General features: G+C 49.7%; 2 protein-coding genes across 2 annotated transcripts in view; both read right to left on the bottom strand.

The window, feature by feature from the left end:
• The window catches only part of LOC103595529 (aryl hydrocarbon receptor repressor-like), a 104,374-nt gene that overhangs the window by 90,423 nt on the left and 1,116 nt on the right, over positions 1–12,835 (bottom strand). The gene's annotated exons all lie outside the window — the stretch shown is intronic.
• PDCD6 (programmed cell death 6) overlaps positions 1,914–12,835 on the bottom strand; it is a 21,763-nt gene continuing 10,841 nt past the window's right edge. Inside the window, exons 3-5 of the mRNA XM_008578947.1 lie at positions 10,767–10,925; positions 5,572–5,681; positions 1,914–2,479 (exon numbers count right to left, since the gene is read on the bottom strand). Coding sequence (XP_008577169.1) covers positions 2,381–2,479; positions 5,572–5,681; positions 10,767–10,923 — 366 coding nt within the window. The 5' untranslated portion in view covers positions 10,924–10,925 and the 3' untranslated portion in view covers positions 1,914–2,380. The remainder of the gene's footprint in view (positions 2,480–5,571; positions 5,682–10,766; positions 10,926–12,835) is intronic.

Below are 12,835 nucleotides of genomic sequence, written 5' to 3'. Positions count from 1 at the left end.
GCTCAGGTGTGAGGTATAGACACACTCTGTGAGGTACAGATACAATCAGGTTTGAGGTGCAGATACACTCTGCTGTGAGGTACAGACACACTCTGGTGTGTGGTATAGATTCTCTCAAGCGTGTCCTAGACATACTCTCAGGTATAAGGTGCAGATACGCTCAGGTGTGAGGTATAGGCACACTCTGGTGTGTGGTACAGACACACTGATGTGTGGTGTAGATACTCTCAAGCGTGTCCTAGACATACTCTCAGGTACGAGGTGCAGATACACTCAGGAGTTGAAGCATGAGTCTGAGGCGAGGAAGCTGACCTTGCTGGAGTAGGAACATGGGGTCATCTGCTGGTTGAGCTGCGAGTGTGTCGCTATCCAGAAGGCACCCAGCACAGATAAGAGTGGAAATCCTCAGCAACTCCTGGGTACCCTTATGAGCGAGGTCATAACACAGTCCAAGCTCCACATACCCCTTGGCTAGTGACATCTGGGACCCAACTCCACCACCTCGGCCCCTCGATGAGGACCCCACAGCCCTCCACCAGTGACATCCTGAGCTCTCTGGCCACGGACTCCAGAGATAAGAGCCCACAGCCCCAGGCCCATCCTGCCAGCACAGCCTCAGATGACCCCACGTACACTCAAATTTCTGATCACTGACACGCACCAGAACCCAAATGTCCTCACGTCCCCCACCCCCTACAAATCTGAATACACCACCCACCTGTTTCACACACAATCTGGTTTCAGCTGGTTCTGGTGGGGGTGCGCGTGTGGGGTCGTAACAGCACACAGTGATGAGGGAGGGGCCACGATGGACACAGGCCAGCGGGGACCAGCGGACAGAGCACGTGATGGTGCGTAAGGTTGCCCAGGCCCTGGCAGACGGGACATGGACACCATGGAGGAAAGCACATAGTGGGCCCAGCTCCCGAGGAGGGGTCGGCACTGGCTGACATCATGAGCGAGTGGCTGGAACCCCCAGTCCCATCTCCCTCCTTCTGCCCCCAGGGAACCTGGAGTCCATTTTCTGGAGGATCCACATCAAGAGGGCACAGGGGTTCAGTCCAGGATGCAAGTGCAGCCAGACCCCACGAGCGAGTGGCTGGAACCCCCAGTCCCATCTCCCTCCTTCTGCCCCCAGGGAACCTGGAGTCCATTTTCTGGAGGATCCACATCAAGAGGGCACAGGGGTTCAGTCCAGGATGCAAGTGCAGCCAGACCCCACCAGCACACCTATGCCCTTGCACACAGACTGGGGGCTTTCCCCAGAAAAATGGCCCTCTTCCAACCCCATCACTCCATGGCAGACTCCCCCACACAGAGCAGGGGTCTCAATAGGCCCGACCTCCCCAGGAGAGACCATAGATAGCAGAGACAGGAATGTGGGGAACAGCCTGGAGGGACCAGCACTAGAAAGGCACCCTGAGACAAGATGCTGCAACCTCGGAACCAGAACACTCGCCTGGGAAGGGAAGAGCGCAGAGCAGAGAGCTCAGGAGAATAAAGCTAGGAACACTAAGTAGAAACTGTTCTGACCACGTGGGCGAGCTGAACGGAGCCACAGAGAGGGGCCAGCAGACAGATGGGCAGCACCTGCAGGATGAGGGGCCGCAGCACCCGTCCTCTGGCCGGCGTGTCCAGTGTGTCTGGTGCTGGTGTACAGGGCCTGCAGGCTTCCCTGAACAGCAGACTCCCTCTCCCAGGGGGATGATGAGATTTAACTACTATAACAGAGGATGGGATGCGCTTCTGCATTTTCATAAGCAAAAGCTATGCGGACCAGGCTGCAGGAGAACATTCCAGAAGGCGGAGCTCCCAGGTGAGTGCACCTGAGATGACTGAAAGTCACCTAGGGCAGCGGGGAGCGGGGCACATTTCTCCAGCACATTGGATTTGAAAAGCTGAAAGGAGACGAGTCGGTACCATTTCCTTTATTGCTCCTGTTGCATATTCCAACGAATACAATAAACTCCTTTTAAAAAAGTAAGGCACATAGAAAGCCTTCTGTGCAAGTGCCGTATTATTTTAAAATTCCTGTTGGATAAGAAAAGCATTTCCACTATATAGAATTGGAGATATCTAGAAAAGCACATGATGCATTTTCTGCAAGCATAACACCAGAAACATAATTACATTTTACCTCATGGCACAATTAAACAGTCACCAAATCCAATGTTGGTGTTATCACGATATAGCTACTGTTACAATTGCAAAAACATTGATCAGCATATCCACATATGTACAGCCAGGTCCCCGAACAGTAATTACATAAAATCAAAGAAGAACAGCACTGTTAACTGCATCCACATTCTGTTTCATCAAAGTGAAAGATTTGGCATTTTCTGTCTTTTTTCTGTGTGTTGCCACTCACAAAAGGCCAGAGTCATACGATACTGAAGACCATGGAAAGATACTGTTCATAAGACACCTGAATCCAGCCGTCCTGATCCGTATCATAGCGTCTGAATATATCCGTCAACCTCTGGGAAAAAACAGGCATTTAGCTCTTGACATTTACTAAACAGAGGAACAAAACGTATTAGGTAAAGAGATATTTAGGAAACCAATTCCAGAAGCATGTGAATTTCCTCATCTCCTCATGGGACTCCAGCACAGGGAGGTGCAGTGGGACATCCCTGGCCACCCCCATAAGTCAGGGCTGTCCCCCACGAAGACACTGGAGCCTGTGGATGTGGGACGTGGAGGGTGGGGAGAGAAGATGGGCTGCAGGCCCAGCTCAGCTACAGACCTCAGCCCTCCTTCCCACTCCAGAACTGTCCTCGTGGAAGGCTCCTGTCCTAATGGCTCACCTCTGCTGTGGTGAGACTCTGGGCCACAGGAGCTCAGGACACAGGAAACCTGCCCCCACTCAGTCTTCTCCCCTGGAACCTGCTGGAGCCACAGAGGCAGCACAGAGTGGTGTGTAAACATCCACAGGCCGGGCCGGGTCTACGGGCTGGGGGGGCCCCCTCCTGCTCGGTCTACCTTCCCCTCTATCAGCCTGAGGATCCAGGCCAGGTTAGAAGCAGAAAGGGGAGACCACCCACACCTCTACAACAGGGATGGTTAAGTAGGTGCCACTTGGAGATGATGGAGTCAGGGCAACCATAAAATGCTTTGAAGACTTTTAATGACAAGGAAAGGCAGGCACAATTCGATTCCAGAACAACAGCCCACACACATGGAGACCTGCAGAGCCGCCAGTTTGCCCCAGACTCCTAGACCCAGCAGGGACCCAGCAGGGATCATGCAGCCCCTCCCCACCATTCAAATGCTCTGAAATGCGCTAGCGCAAAACAAGATACGAAAACAAAAAACAGCACAGCAGCTGAAGTTAACTCTGTAGTTAACTCTGGCTTAAAGAACAATAATTTTTCTCTCTTTATACTTTATTTGTATTTTTCCAAGATTTTTATGGTGTTCTATAAAAATAATTTTCAAAAAGCCTTTTTCTTTATGGAGAAAAGGGGATGAAAGAAGACATTTTTGAGGAAATTTTTACTTGTGGCCTGCAGCTTTTCCTTCAGACCCTCCACCTCTGTCTGGCGTTTAGGGTCATTCTGCAAGAGTGGGGGAGGACCAGGAACCGGTTTTTCCTGGGGTGAGGCTCCCTCCATTTTAGAGGTTTGAGGCTTCAATGTTAATAAATCTTGTTCTCCAACAAATCACCTTGGAACAGGAAATGATGTTTCCAGTTTCGTTCTTAAAGGAATCATGAAGTGTTGCACTTAGCAGACCAAGTCAGTAAAAATACACTTTTTTTTTTTTTTTTTTTTTGGGACCGGTAAGGGGATCGCAGCCCTTGGCTTGGTGCCGTCCGCACCGCGCTCAGCCAGTGAGCGCACCGGCCATCCCTATATAGGATCCGAACCCGTGGCGGGAACGCCACTGCGCTCCCAGCGCCTCACTCTCCCAAGTGAGCCACGGGGTCGGCCCAGTAAAAATACACTTTTTTTTTTTTTTTGGGACCGGTAAGGGGATCGCAGCCCTTGGCTTGGTGCCGTCCGCACCGCGCTCAGCCAGTGAGCGCACCGGCCATCCCTATATAGGATCCGAACCCGTGGCGGGAACGCCACTGCGCTCCCAGCGCCTCACTCTCCCAAGTGAGCCACGGGGTCGGCCCAGTAAAAATACACTTTTTTTTTTTTTTTGGGACCGGTAAGGGGATCGCAGCCCTTGGCTTGGTGCCGTCCGCACCGCGCTCAGCCAGTGAGCGCACCGGCCATCCCTATATAGGATCCGAACCCGTGGCGGGAACGCCACTGCGCTCCCAGCGCCTCACTCTCCCAAGTGAGCCACGGGGTCGGCCCAGTAAAAATACACTTTTTTTTTTTTTTTGGGACCGGTAAGGGGATCGCAGCCCTTGGCTTGGTGCCGTCCGCACCGCGCTCAGCCAGTGAGCGCACCGGCCATCCCTATATAGGATCCGAACCCGTGGCGGGAACGCCACTGCGCTCCCAGCGCCTCACTCTCCCAAGTGAGCCACGGGGTCGGCCCAGTAAAAATACACTTTTAATGATTGATCTATCTCCTTAACTGAAAAAAAAAGCCTAAGAATGTTTTGCAAAATTCCACATTACACATAAAAACCTCTTGCTATTCACATCTCTCAACAACTGCCAAAGCTGACAAGATGTGCCCTCAACTTGGATTCAAATTCTAAGGACTTACTTTTCAGAGTCAGTTTCTACTGAAGTATTTATGGAAAAAACATGTGCTTTCCATAAAATTGAGTTTGCTGCAGAATAATGGGGGTAGGGGGCATGGAGGTATACGGAGGGATTACAGGTAACTGGCCATGAGTTAATAATTCCCAGTTCATTTTGTTGTCTCTATTGTTTTTGTTTGAAATTTGTCATAATAAAAATTTTGAAAGATACATAAAGGCTTATCAACCCACTGCATTTCTGAAGCTTAAATCTATGGAGCCTGGATCTCCACCTAGAAACAGCAGCAGGGGCCTGCAGGGAACCACTGGGCAGGACCCCTCAGTCCTGCTCCCATCTTAAGTGTGTCCCTTAAGCTCTCTGTAAGCAGGATGGACATCACAGAACCACTGTAGGGAACCAAGACACTCTGGGCACAGCCTGCTGCAGGGCTAGCATGAATTACGAGCTCTGCCAGACACTGGAATGCACAGGAATGGCTCTCAGGCCTCAGCAAGGGAGGTCCTGTGTGCCTGGGCTCCATAGCTAACCTCATACCTGAAGGCAAGACACAGTGACAATCACAACAGAAAACTTGCCATTTTCTCAGAGTAAAAGTTTTTTGTAAAAATACAATACACCACACTATATGGGTAAACAACCCACTAGAGACTGAAAAGAACAATCTAATCTATTCCAGACAGACTGCTCTGTATTTCTGAGGCAAGAAAAAACAGCACTGCTACACTTCTGTTACCAGAACTGGTTAATTCTCCAAAGACTAACTTTTATAAGCCCTCAAACTACTTCGACAGATGCCTGATTCTTTAGATTGAAGGTCAGGCACATGGACGTGATGGCTGCCCCCCTCCTGCCCCACCTTGGCCTCCGTGGCCCACAGTGAACCCACACAAGGACATTTGGTCACCTGCAGAACGATGCAGCCCTGGATGAAGTCGTCAAACGCAATCTGCCCCCGTCCTTGTCTGTCAAACTTGCGAATGAGGATGTCATGGAACTGATCAGAGAGCCGGTAGCCTTGAAGAAGAAAAACTGGAGTTAGTAGAGGGTGGCCGGGAGAGGGGGAAGGTCTGTGTCAACGCTCAAGTTCTCCCTCCCAAGACCCCACAGCCTCATGACACCATATGACGGTGGGAATAAAAATGCAAATTCATTCAAATGCACACTGAGAACTAAGAAATGCTCCCTAGATAAATTTATTCTATGATAAATTTTTATCTCCAGGACATGAAGTGACCTACTTCAAGACCAGTGCCACCTCCTGGAAGGCTGAGGAGTGACCTGGGAGCTTCAGCTGTCCTGGAGGCTAAAGGTCATCTTCATGGGCGTGTTCACTTATGCTAATTAACTACTCCAGCACTGCACCCACAAAAATCACCCCACTAGGCAGCCAAGCTCAGCGTCTGAACCCAGTGGAGTGATCATTTTAAAACGCTCTTTGTTGACTCTCACAGTTATTAATCTGTCCTAGGTTACTCACTACCAGAGAATGCTACAGTATCGNCGCTCTTTGTTGACTCTCACAGTTATTAATCTGTCCTAGGTTACTCACTACCAGAGAATGCTTTGAAAGCTACAGTATCACAGGAGGCTGCAGTTAAACAAAATGTCAGTGAAGGACACAGGAGGTTACTGACAGACACTTGCCCACATAAAGCAGTTCATCTGACATTAGGGAACGCAAGAGCACAGGAGGAAGCTGGTCTTCCAAGTCAGAATCACTAACAGGCCACCAAGTGTAAGGGATCCATTTCCATTTCACGGCGTGTTTTGAAAAGGTCTCCGGCCGTGCCTCAGACATCCCTGGCAGCCACTCTGAGCAAGGACACACCCCGCCTGCTTCCATCCCTTCCCTCGCAGCCCCACTGCTTGTGATCGTGGTATCCTCACTGATTCAGGAGGCAAGATCCAGTTGCCAAAATATTCTTACTGGTTTTCAGTCTTGGAATCTTTGCAATAGTATATAACCTATTGTCCAAGTGAATTTCACAGTTATTAACCTGTATGAACACTCAATCCTTTGACTGATAAAGATTCAAACACACAAACATGTACATAGTACCTTCCAGAGTGGTCATGGCATTCTGCAACTTAAGTTCAGGGCCTATACATGTGACAGCAGAGTTGCTGACACCCCCTTCCCTGCAAGCTGAGCTGAAGATAGGACCCCCAATTTGAGTCAGAAAAAGAAAGCAGGGTCATGAAGGCTCCTCACGCCCAACACCTGTGCCCAGCACCTACGGCAGGTTAGGCAGCAGCCTAGGTTGAGCCCTTGAGCTGCTGAGGACAGAGCTTGGGACACGGCCACAGGGGCACCGCCCATCCAGAGCATGAGTGGGGGACGACAGCCATCACTGGTCTCCTGCCGAGACTGGGCAAGGACAGGTGAGAGGGAAACAAAGACAGAGGATTTCCACAGTCTGTACAGACAACGGAAGTAACTCCATTGCTCCCGATTGCCTTGAATTTCCTTGGTCATCAGTACTATTGTAGGAAAAACAAAAATACATTAAGACTAGTAAAATGAATGATGAATAAGCTAAGTATAAAAAGATGTTTATCTGAGAGGCCAAAACCTGCAGTAAACTGTTCTCTAAGAAATTCCTTTAATGAAAATCCACATGAGAAATGCCACCATCAGAACTAAGAGGCGCTCTCTGTGCACGGCCCCGTGGTTCCAGTCGGGACCGGCCAGCAAGCCACAGCAGTGGAGACTGCCCATCAGATCCAACGTACCTGGCGAGCACCTTTCTATGGTCACTGCCCTCTTTTGGACAAAAGCCCTGACTGGAAATATCATTAGTGAGCCAAGCAGAGCCTCTATGTAAGCCATCTAGCCCACCCCCAAGGAAAAACAAGCTGAGGCCCCCAAACAGGACGTGGCCACTTTGGGGGCCCTTCCCGGCCCTGGAGGACCTGGAGCAATAGCAGGATCACAGCTCCAGACCGCACAGGGCTGCACTGTCCCCTCTGGGTAGTCTTGACCCTCTCTTGGCCTGCTCCTCTTTGAAACAGAGCCCAAGGGACAGATCAGGGCTGTGCAGGATCAGAGTGAGGCGGAGTTGGGACGCTCTCAACCCTGCGTCTGTCAAGCACGATCTTCTCAAGACCCCACCCCACCCTGTGACAGTGGCATCATTAAGTGAGGACAGGAGTAGCCTCTGCCACGTCTGCACTTCCAGGAACCAAACAGCTCTTGCTGACGGAGCAGTCCCTCTCTGCCTGTGAACCAGCACGCAGGAGGTGCCACCCCCAGATAATCACCCTGCCGATAGCACCACGTCAGGCTGCATGACCACTGGGGACAGTCAGTTCCAGGCTGTGCACCCCAACCTCCACCACACCCAGCACATCCTACCTGTGTGTCCATGTGTGGCACAACACGCAGCAGTAGCACGGCCTGGGAACAGGCTGAATGTCACATGCGGGTGAGCACACCAGGCAGGGCACCAACCCTGAGGTCTCCAAACAGCCAATGGCATGAAAAAGGGGTGGGGGCTGTTCATGGCCTTGCTTGGACCCCACTTTAGGCAAAACAGTCACAAAAAGGGGCTGGCCATTTAGCTCAGTCAGTTGGAGTGTGGTGCTGACAACACCCAGGTCTGGGGTTCAATCCTTGTACAGTTAAGCCCAAAATAAACAAAGTATATTTCTGAAGAAAAAAAAGACACTCTGCCATCACTGCAAGGTGAGTCAACGGCACTGATTTCACACGCAAACATCCACGTGCTCCACAGGCGCCGACCAAAAGGCGCAGGGGTGACATGGTGTGAGCCTTGCACCTATTTAAAATGCTTCAGCCACAAAAAAAAGGGCCAGCAAATGCAGCACAAAGACGGAAAACGGCTGAAACGGTGAGATGGGTAAATGGAGGCCCACTGCATGTTCATGAACTTCTCACTTTAAAAAGCTACACTGGCAGGGGCTGCAGAGGCCAAGTGGAGGGTGTGGCAGTTTCAGGGAGGTGGAGGTGTTCTCTGCCCGACCGACTCTGAGCCGCCTCTGAGCTGCGTGTGTGTGACCCAAGCTCCAGGCATCTCCCACGCTGTGCCTACTGTGTCTTTGCCCTTCTCCTCATTCCAGGTCTCTGTTAATAAAGGTTTTAAAAATGTGGCTGGCTGGTAAGCTCACGTGGAAGCAGGTGGTGCTGGTGACACCTAGGTCAAGGGTCAAGGGTTCGGATCCCCTTCTCAGCTAGCTGCCAACCCCCGCGCCCAAAATAATGGATGGATCATATAACCTACCATGTGGCCCTATCCGAGCCACACTGTGTCACCAGGATGGCCTGGAACACCCAAGGTGAAATCTTGCAGGCTCTGACGTCCCCCAGTGACTCCCTCACGCCAGCTGCTGAGGGGAAGGCACGGCCTCCCTGTTGAGCAGAACACCTACTCTTAGAAGTCAAAACACAACAGGCATTTTTGCTTCTAAGGCCCATGTCCTAACAGTTACTACCGAAAATCTTTCAAGATAATTAATATGCAAAAAGGATGGCAATGCTCCTCTCTCAGAAGATAAGGGGAGATGACCCTGGGAAACCAAGAACTACACACAGGGAGAAACTCCAAGAGAACCACAGAAACGCTGCAACAGAACATTTACTTTCTCCAGTAAAAGCTCCAGAAGTCAGGAAGGGTTTCGTCCCACCCTGGGCTCCTGCGAGGAAACACCACCTGCCCAGTGCGCTGCCACCAGGTTCCTGGTCTGACCAGGACGCAGAGGGCCTGGGAGGCCGGGAAGCATCATCCATGTCAATGTTTTCACTGTGAGTTCCAAGGACTGAGGGCCATTGGTGCTGAGCAAAAAGGGTTCCAGGGCCTGACAAGTTCAGAACATGATGATGTCCTGTGGCAATCGAGGACACTTGTCTGGAAAGAACTCTCAGGGCTCCGATTCGTCTCGGCAGCCACTGGGCTCCTAGGCCCTAGGCCGCTCTCTGTGGAGGGCTGCACCCTCCCGCAGCCCTCCTTGTACCTGCCCCAGGGAAGAGAAACCAGCCAGGGTCACCCCAGTCCTCCCACCTAAGGGCTCAGCGGGTCGGCAGCATTCCAAGTTCCTGTTCAGAGGCAGCTTGCCCAAATCCTAGCCCACAGCTGGTGAGCTCAGAACACAACTTCCTGTGGAGACCCAGGGCCTCTAACTGGCCCTAGGATGAGTTTATAAGGTAAGAAGGTAAAGAAAGAAAGAGAAGACAGCCATAAAGAATGTGCTGGAAAGAAAAACTGAAAGGACAGACGCCATGTTAACAGCCACAAGAAATAACGCACCTTAGATCAGGAAGACTCAAGATGTTTAGAGTATATTAGGCTATAATCTAATTTTCCTTATTTTTTCTAGAAGGTACTGATAAGCAGCCTGTAAGTAAAGCACAGAAGGGGTTTTGTGATCCAGGCTAGATGAACAGAGGACTGAGTGAGACCGTCCCAGACAGACCAGAACCTTGGTGTAAGCAGTGCAAGTCTAAGACTGGTCCCAAACATTTTGGTTCTTCTCTTGTAAATAAAAAGCCCAGCTTCCTGTTAGACCCAAGCAGCATCAGGAAGCCCTGGGATATACTCTGGAAAGGTACTATGAACACTGCACACCATCACACGTCCAAGCCTGGCACGGGTGTCCGTGTCAGTGCACGTGCTAAGCACACACATGCTGAGCACACTTGAGAATGGGCACATACTCGCACTCTCTGACTCTCCACCTGAGGCACACGATGCGGACGGACTGAGAGTTAGACCTGACAACTACAGAGTCGTTTTTTAGGGTTGTTTATCATCTTTTTCATGTATTTCAATGTATCATGAAATGGAAGCTGTCCCTCACTGTTTCATTTTCACTTATCCACTTTAAACTGTTAAAAGCCACATTCTCAGTTTTGCTCATGAAACCATCCCATTTCACAAGGGACGAGCAACTCGCACCGCCCTTATCTCATTGTGGGTGAAAAACTGCATCATCAAAGTCTCCATGTCACATACAAGCCTTCATGACAAATAACATCAAAATATGAACCTGTAAGATGCAAACAAAAATTTTACATGTAATGGGTTAAAAAATCAGTAAGGCTCCAAAATTAAACACGCCACACCACCGAGACAAGTGAATTACCAAAACCTGAGAGTGCTTGCTTGAGCTCGTTCTTGTCGATCATCCCAGAGTTGTCTCTGTCATAGGTGCGGAAGACGTTCTGCCAGTCAGTGATGTACTTCCACACACCCGTGAACTCGGTGAAGTTCACGCCGGCCTTGTTCTCTCGGTCAAACATAGCTGAGACAAAAAGCAACACAGTAATGCACCTCAAGTGTAACCGCCATGTTAAACAGCAGGAAACTCAACTGCAGCAAAACCATTCCAAAGCTCTCACCAGACCGCAGTCCCTTGGGGTCCTAGCATGGTGCTGACCACCAAGTGTTGGTCAACAAATGCTTGTTTGCTGAACAGCTGCTAAATCCCCAAATGTCTTGTGGCCTCTGTCCAGGGTGGGGGTGTGGCGGACTGTTGCCCAGCCCCTACATCACATTAGGCAGAATGCACACCCACAGCTGTGAGCCAGGCTGGGTAAAGGAGAGTACAGGCACAACACTCTGGGGTAGAGCCACAGTGAAAAGAGACCACCACCTGACCCTGAGACAGGTTACAGCAAGCATGAGCACTGGAGGGCACTCTTGCTTTACCAGGAAGAAGCCAAGGTGCAGAGAAGTTACGTGGCCTGCCCAACTCTCCTAGAGCCTAGTTCTGGGCCTAGAACATGGATCCAATCCCTAGAGCCAACCCTCCCACATCTGCTGGTGGAGACTCAGAGTAGTCCTCCTATGTCAAGGGAAGCCTATTTTAATTAGAAAAAAAGAGCTCAGCCTACTGTCCTATCAGCTTTAGATTTTCTTTTAAAAAGACCTGACTTTCATTTTTTTTTTTTTTAAGACAACCGGTAAAGGGATCTTAACCCTTGACTTGGTGTTGTCAGCACCATGCTCTCCCAAGTGAGCGAACCGTCCATCCCTATATAGGGATCCGAATCCGCAGCCTTGGTCTTATCAGCACCACACTCTCCCAAGTGAGCCACAGGCCAGCCCCAACTTTCATTTTTAAAAAGTCAAATTCCAGTTCCCGGTACAAAAGAACCTATAACTACATTTACTGCAAAAGGGCTGAAATATATATAAAAACTCAGTCTGAATCACCGCTGCAGAGAAAATAAATCATTCAGTCTCTTCTCAGGTAGAGAGGTTAATGTAAGACTGTAATATGAGAGCTCTTGGTTTGGTCAGAAGAACACTGCAGTTCAATAAAATTTCACATTAATGAAAAATCATGTGAGAACCGAGCATTGACATTTCCTCCAGTCAACAACCAACAACCATGTTTGTAATCGTGGGCTGCGCCTCACATACTATTCCAAGATACGGACTGCATGTGGAACACGTGGTGTACAGAACATGGTGGTGGGGGCGGCCCAGGGAGGTGAAACATCTTTTCTGGCGCTCAAGAGCAAGCCCCTAGAGACAATTCTCCTCCATCTGCGTGATGTAGTGACATGTACACCAGCAAAGGAACTCCACCAAACACAGTTTGCATACACAGCTGAGTTCACAGGAAAGGGGAATCCTCAAAAGACTAAAAAACGTTCTGGGATGGGAGGTGAGGGAATGAATGGCATTCTGCTCTGGGAAACACAAATTGGCAGGGGGACATAATCAATCTTTCTTGAGAATGTACAGCTGCCAGCACTGAAGCCCCTGCTACCTGCAGCCAGGGAGACCCCAACCTGAGAAACCCACACCCTGGCCCCGCAGAAATAATGCAAATCCTTCCTGAAGGAGGAAGCCTGGACTCAGGTCCTGGTTTACACATACTAAGTTCGACCAAACTCACAAAACAAAAATGCAAATACATTAAGGAAATGAGCCACCCTGGATAAGCTGCAGCAGGAACGATCATCAGATACAGACCATCCTCCTGAGGACCACATAGTTATCAGCAACATACTGTAAAGTAGCTGTATTTATATATTCTTCTTCAATAAAAACAGTTACATAAAATTTAAGAGTATCATATAAAATATTTGAAAAAATAAAAGATGGAAACACCAAAAATGAACAAGCAATGAAACACTACCAAAAATAATCACATAAGACTTGAAAATAACTACATAATAGTTTTGAAATTTTATATAGTTG

The sequence above is a fragment of the Galeopterus variegatus genome, unplaced genomic scaffold (assembly GCF_000696425.1).
Source record: "Galeopterus variegatus unplaced genomic scaffold, G_variegatus-3.0.2 Scaffold1788, whole genome shotgun sequence".
Taxonomy (NCBI): domain Eukaryota; kingdom Metazoa; phylum Chordata; class Mammalia; order Dermoptera; family Cynocephalidae; genus Galeopterus; species Galeopterus variegatus.
Note: the sequence above shows the minus strand (reverse complement) of the source record. Positions and strands in the feature narration are given on the sequence as shown.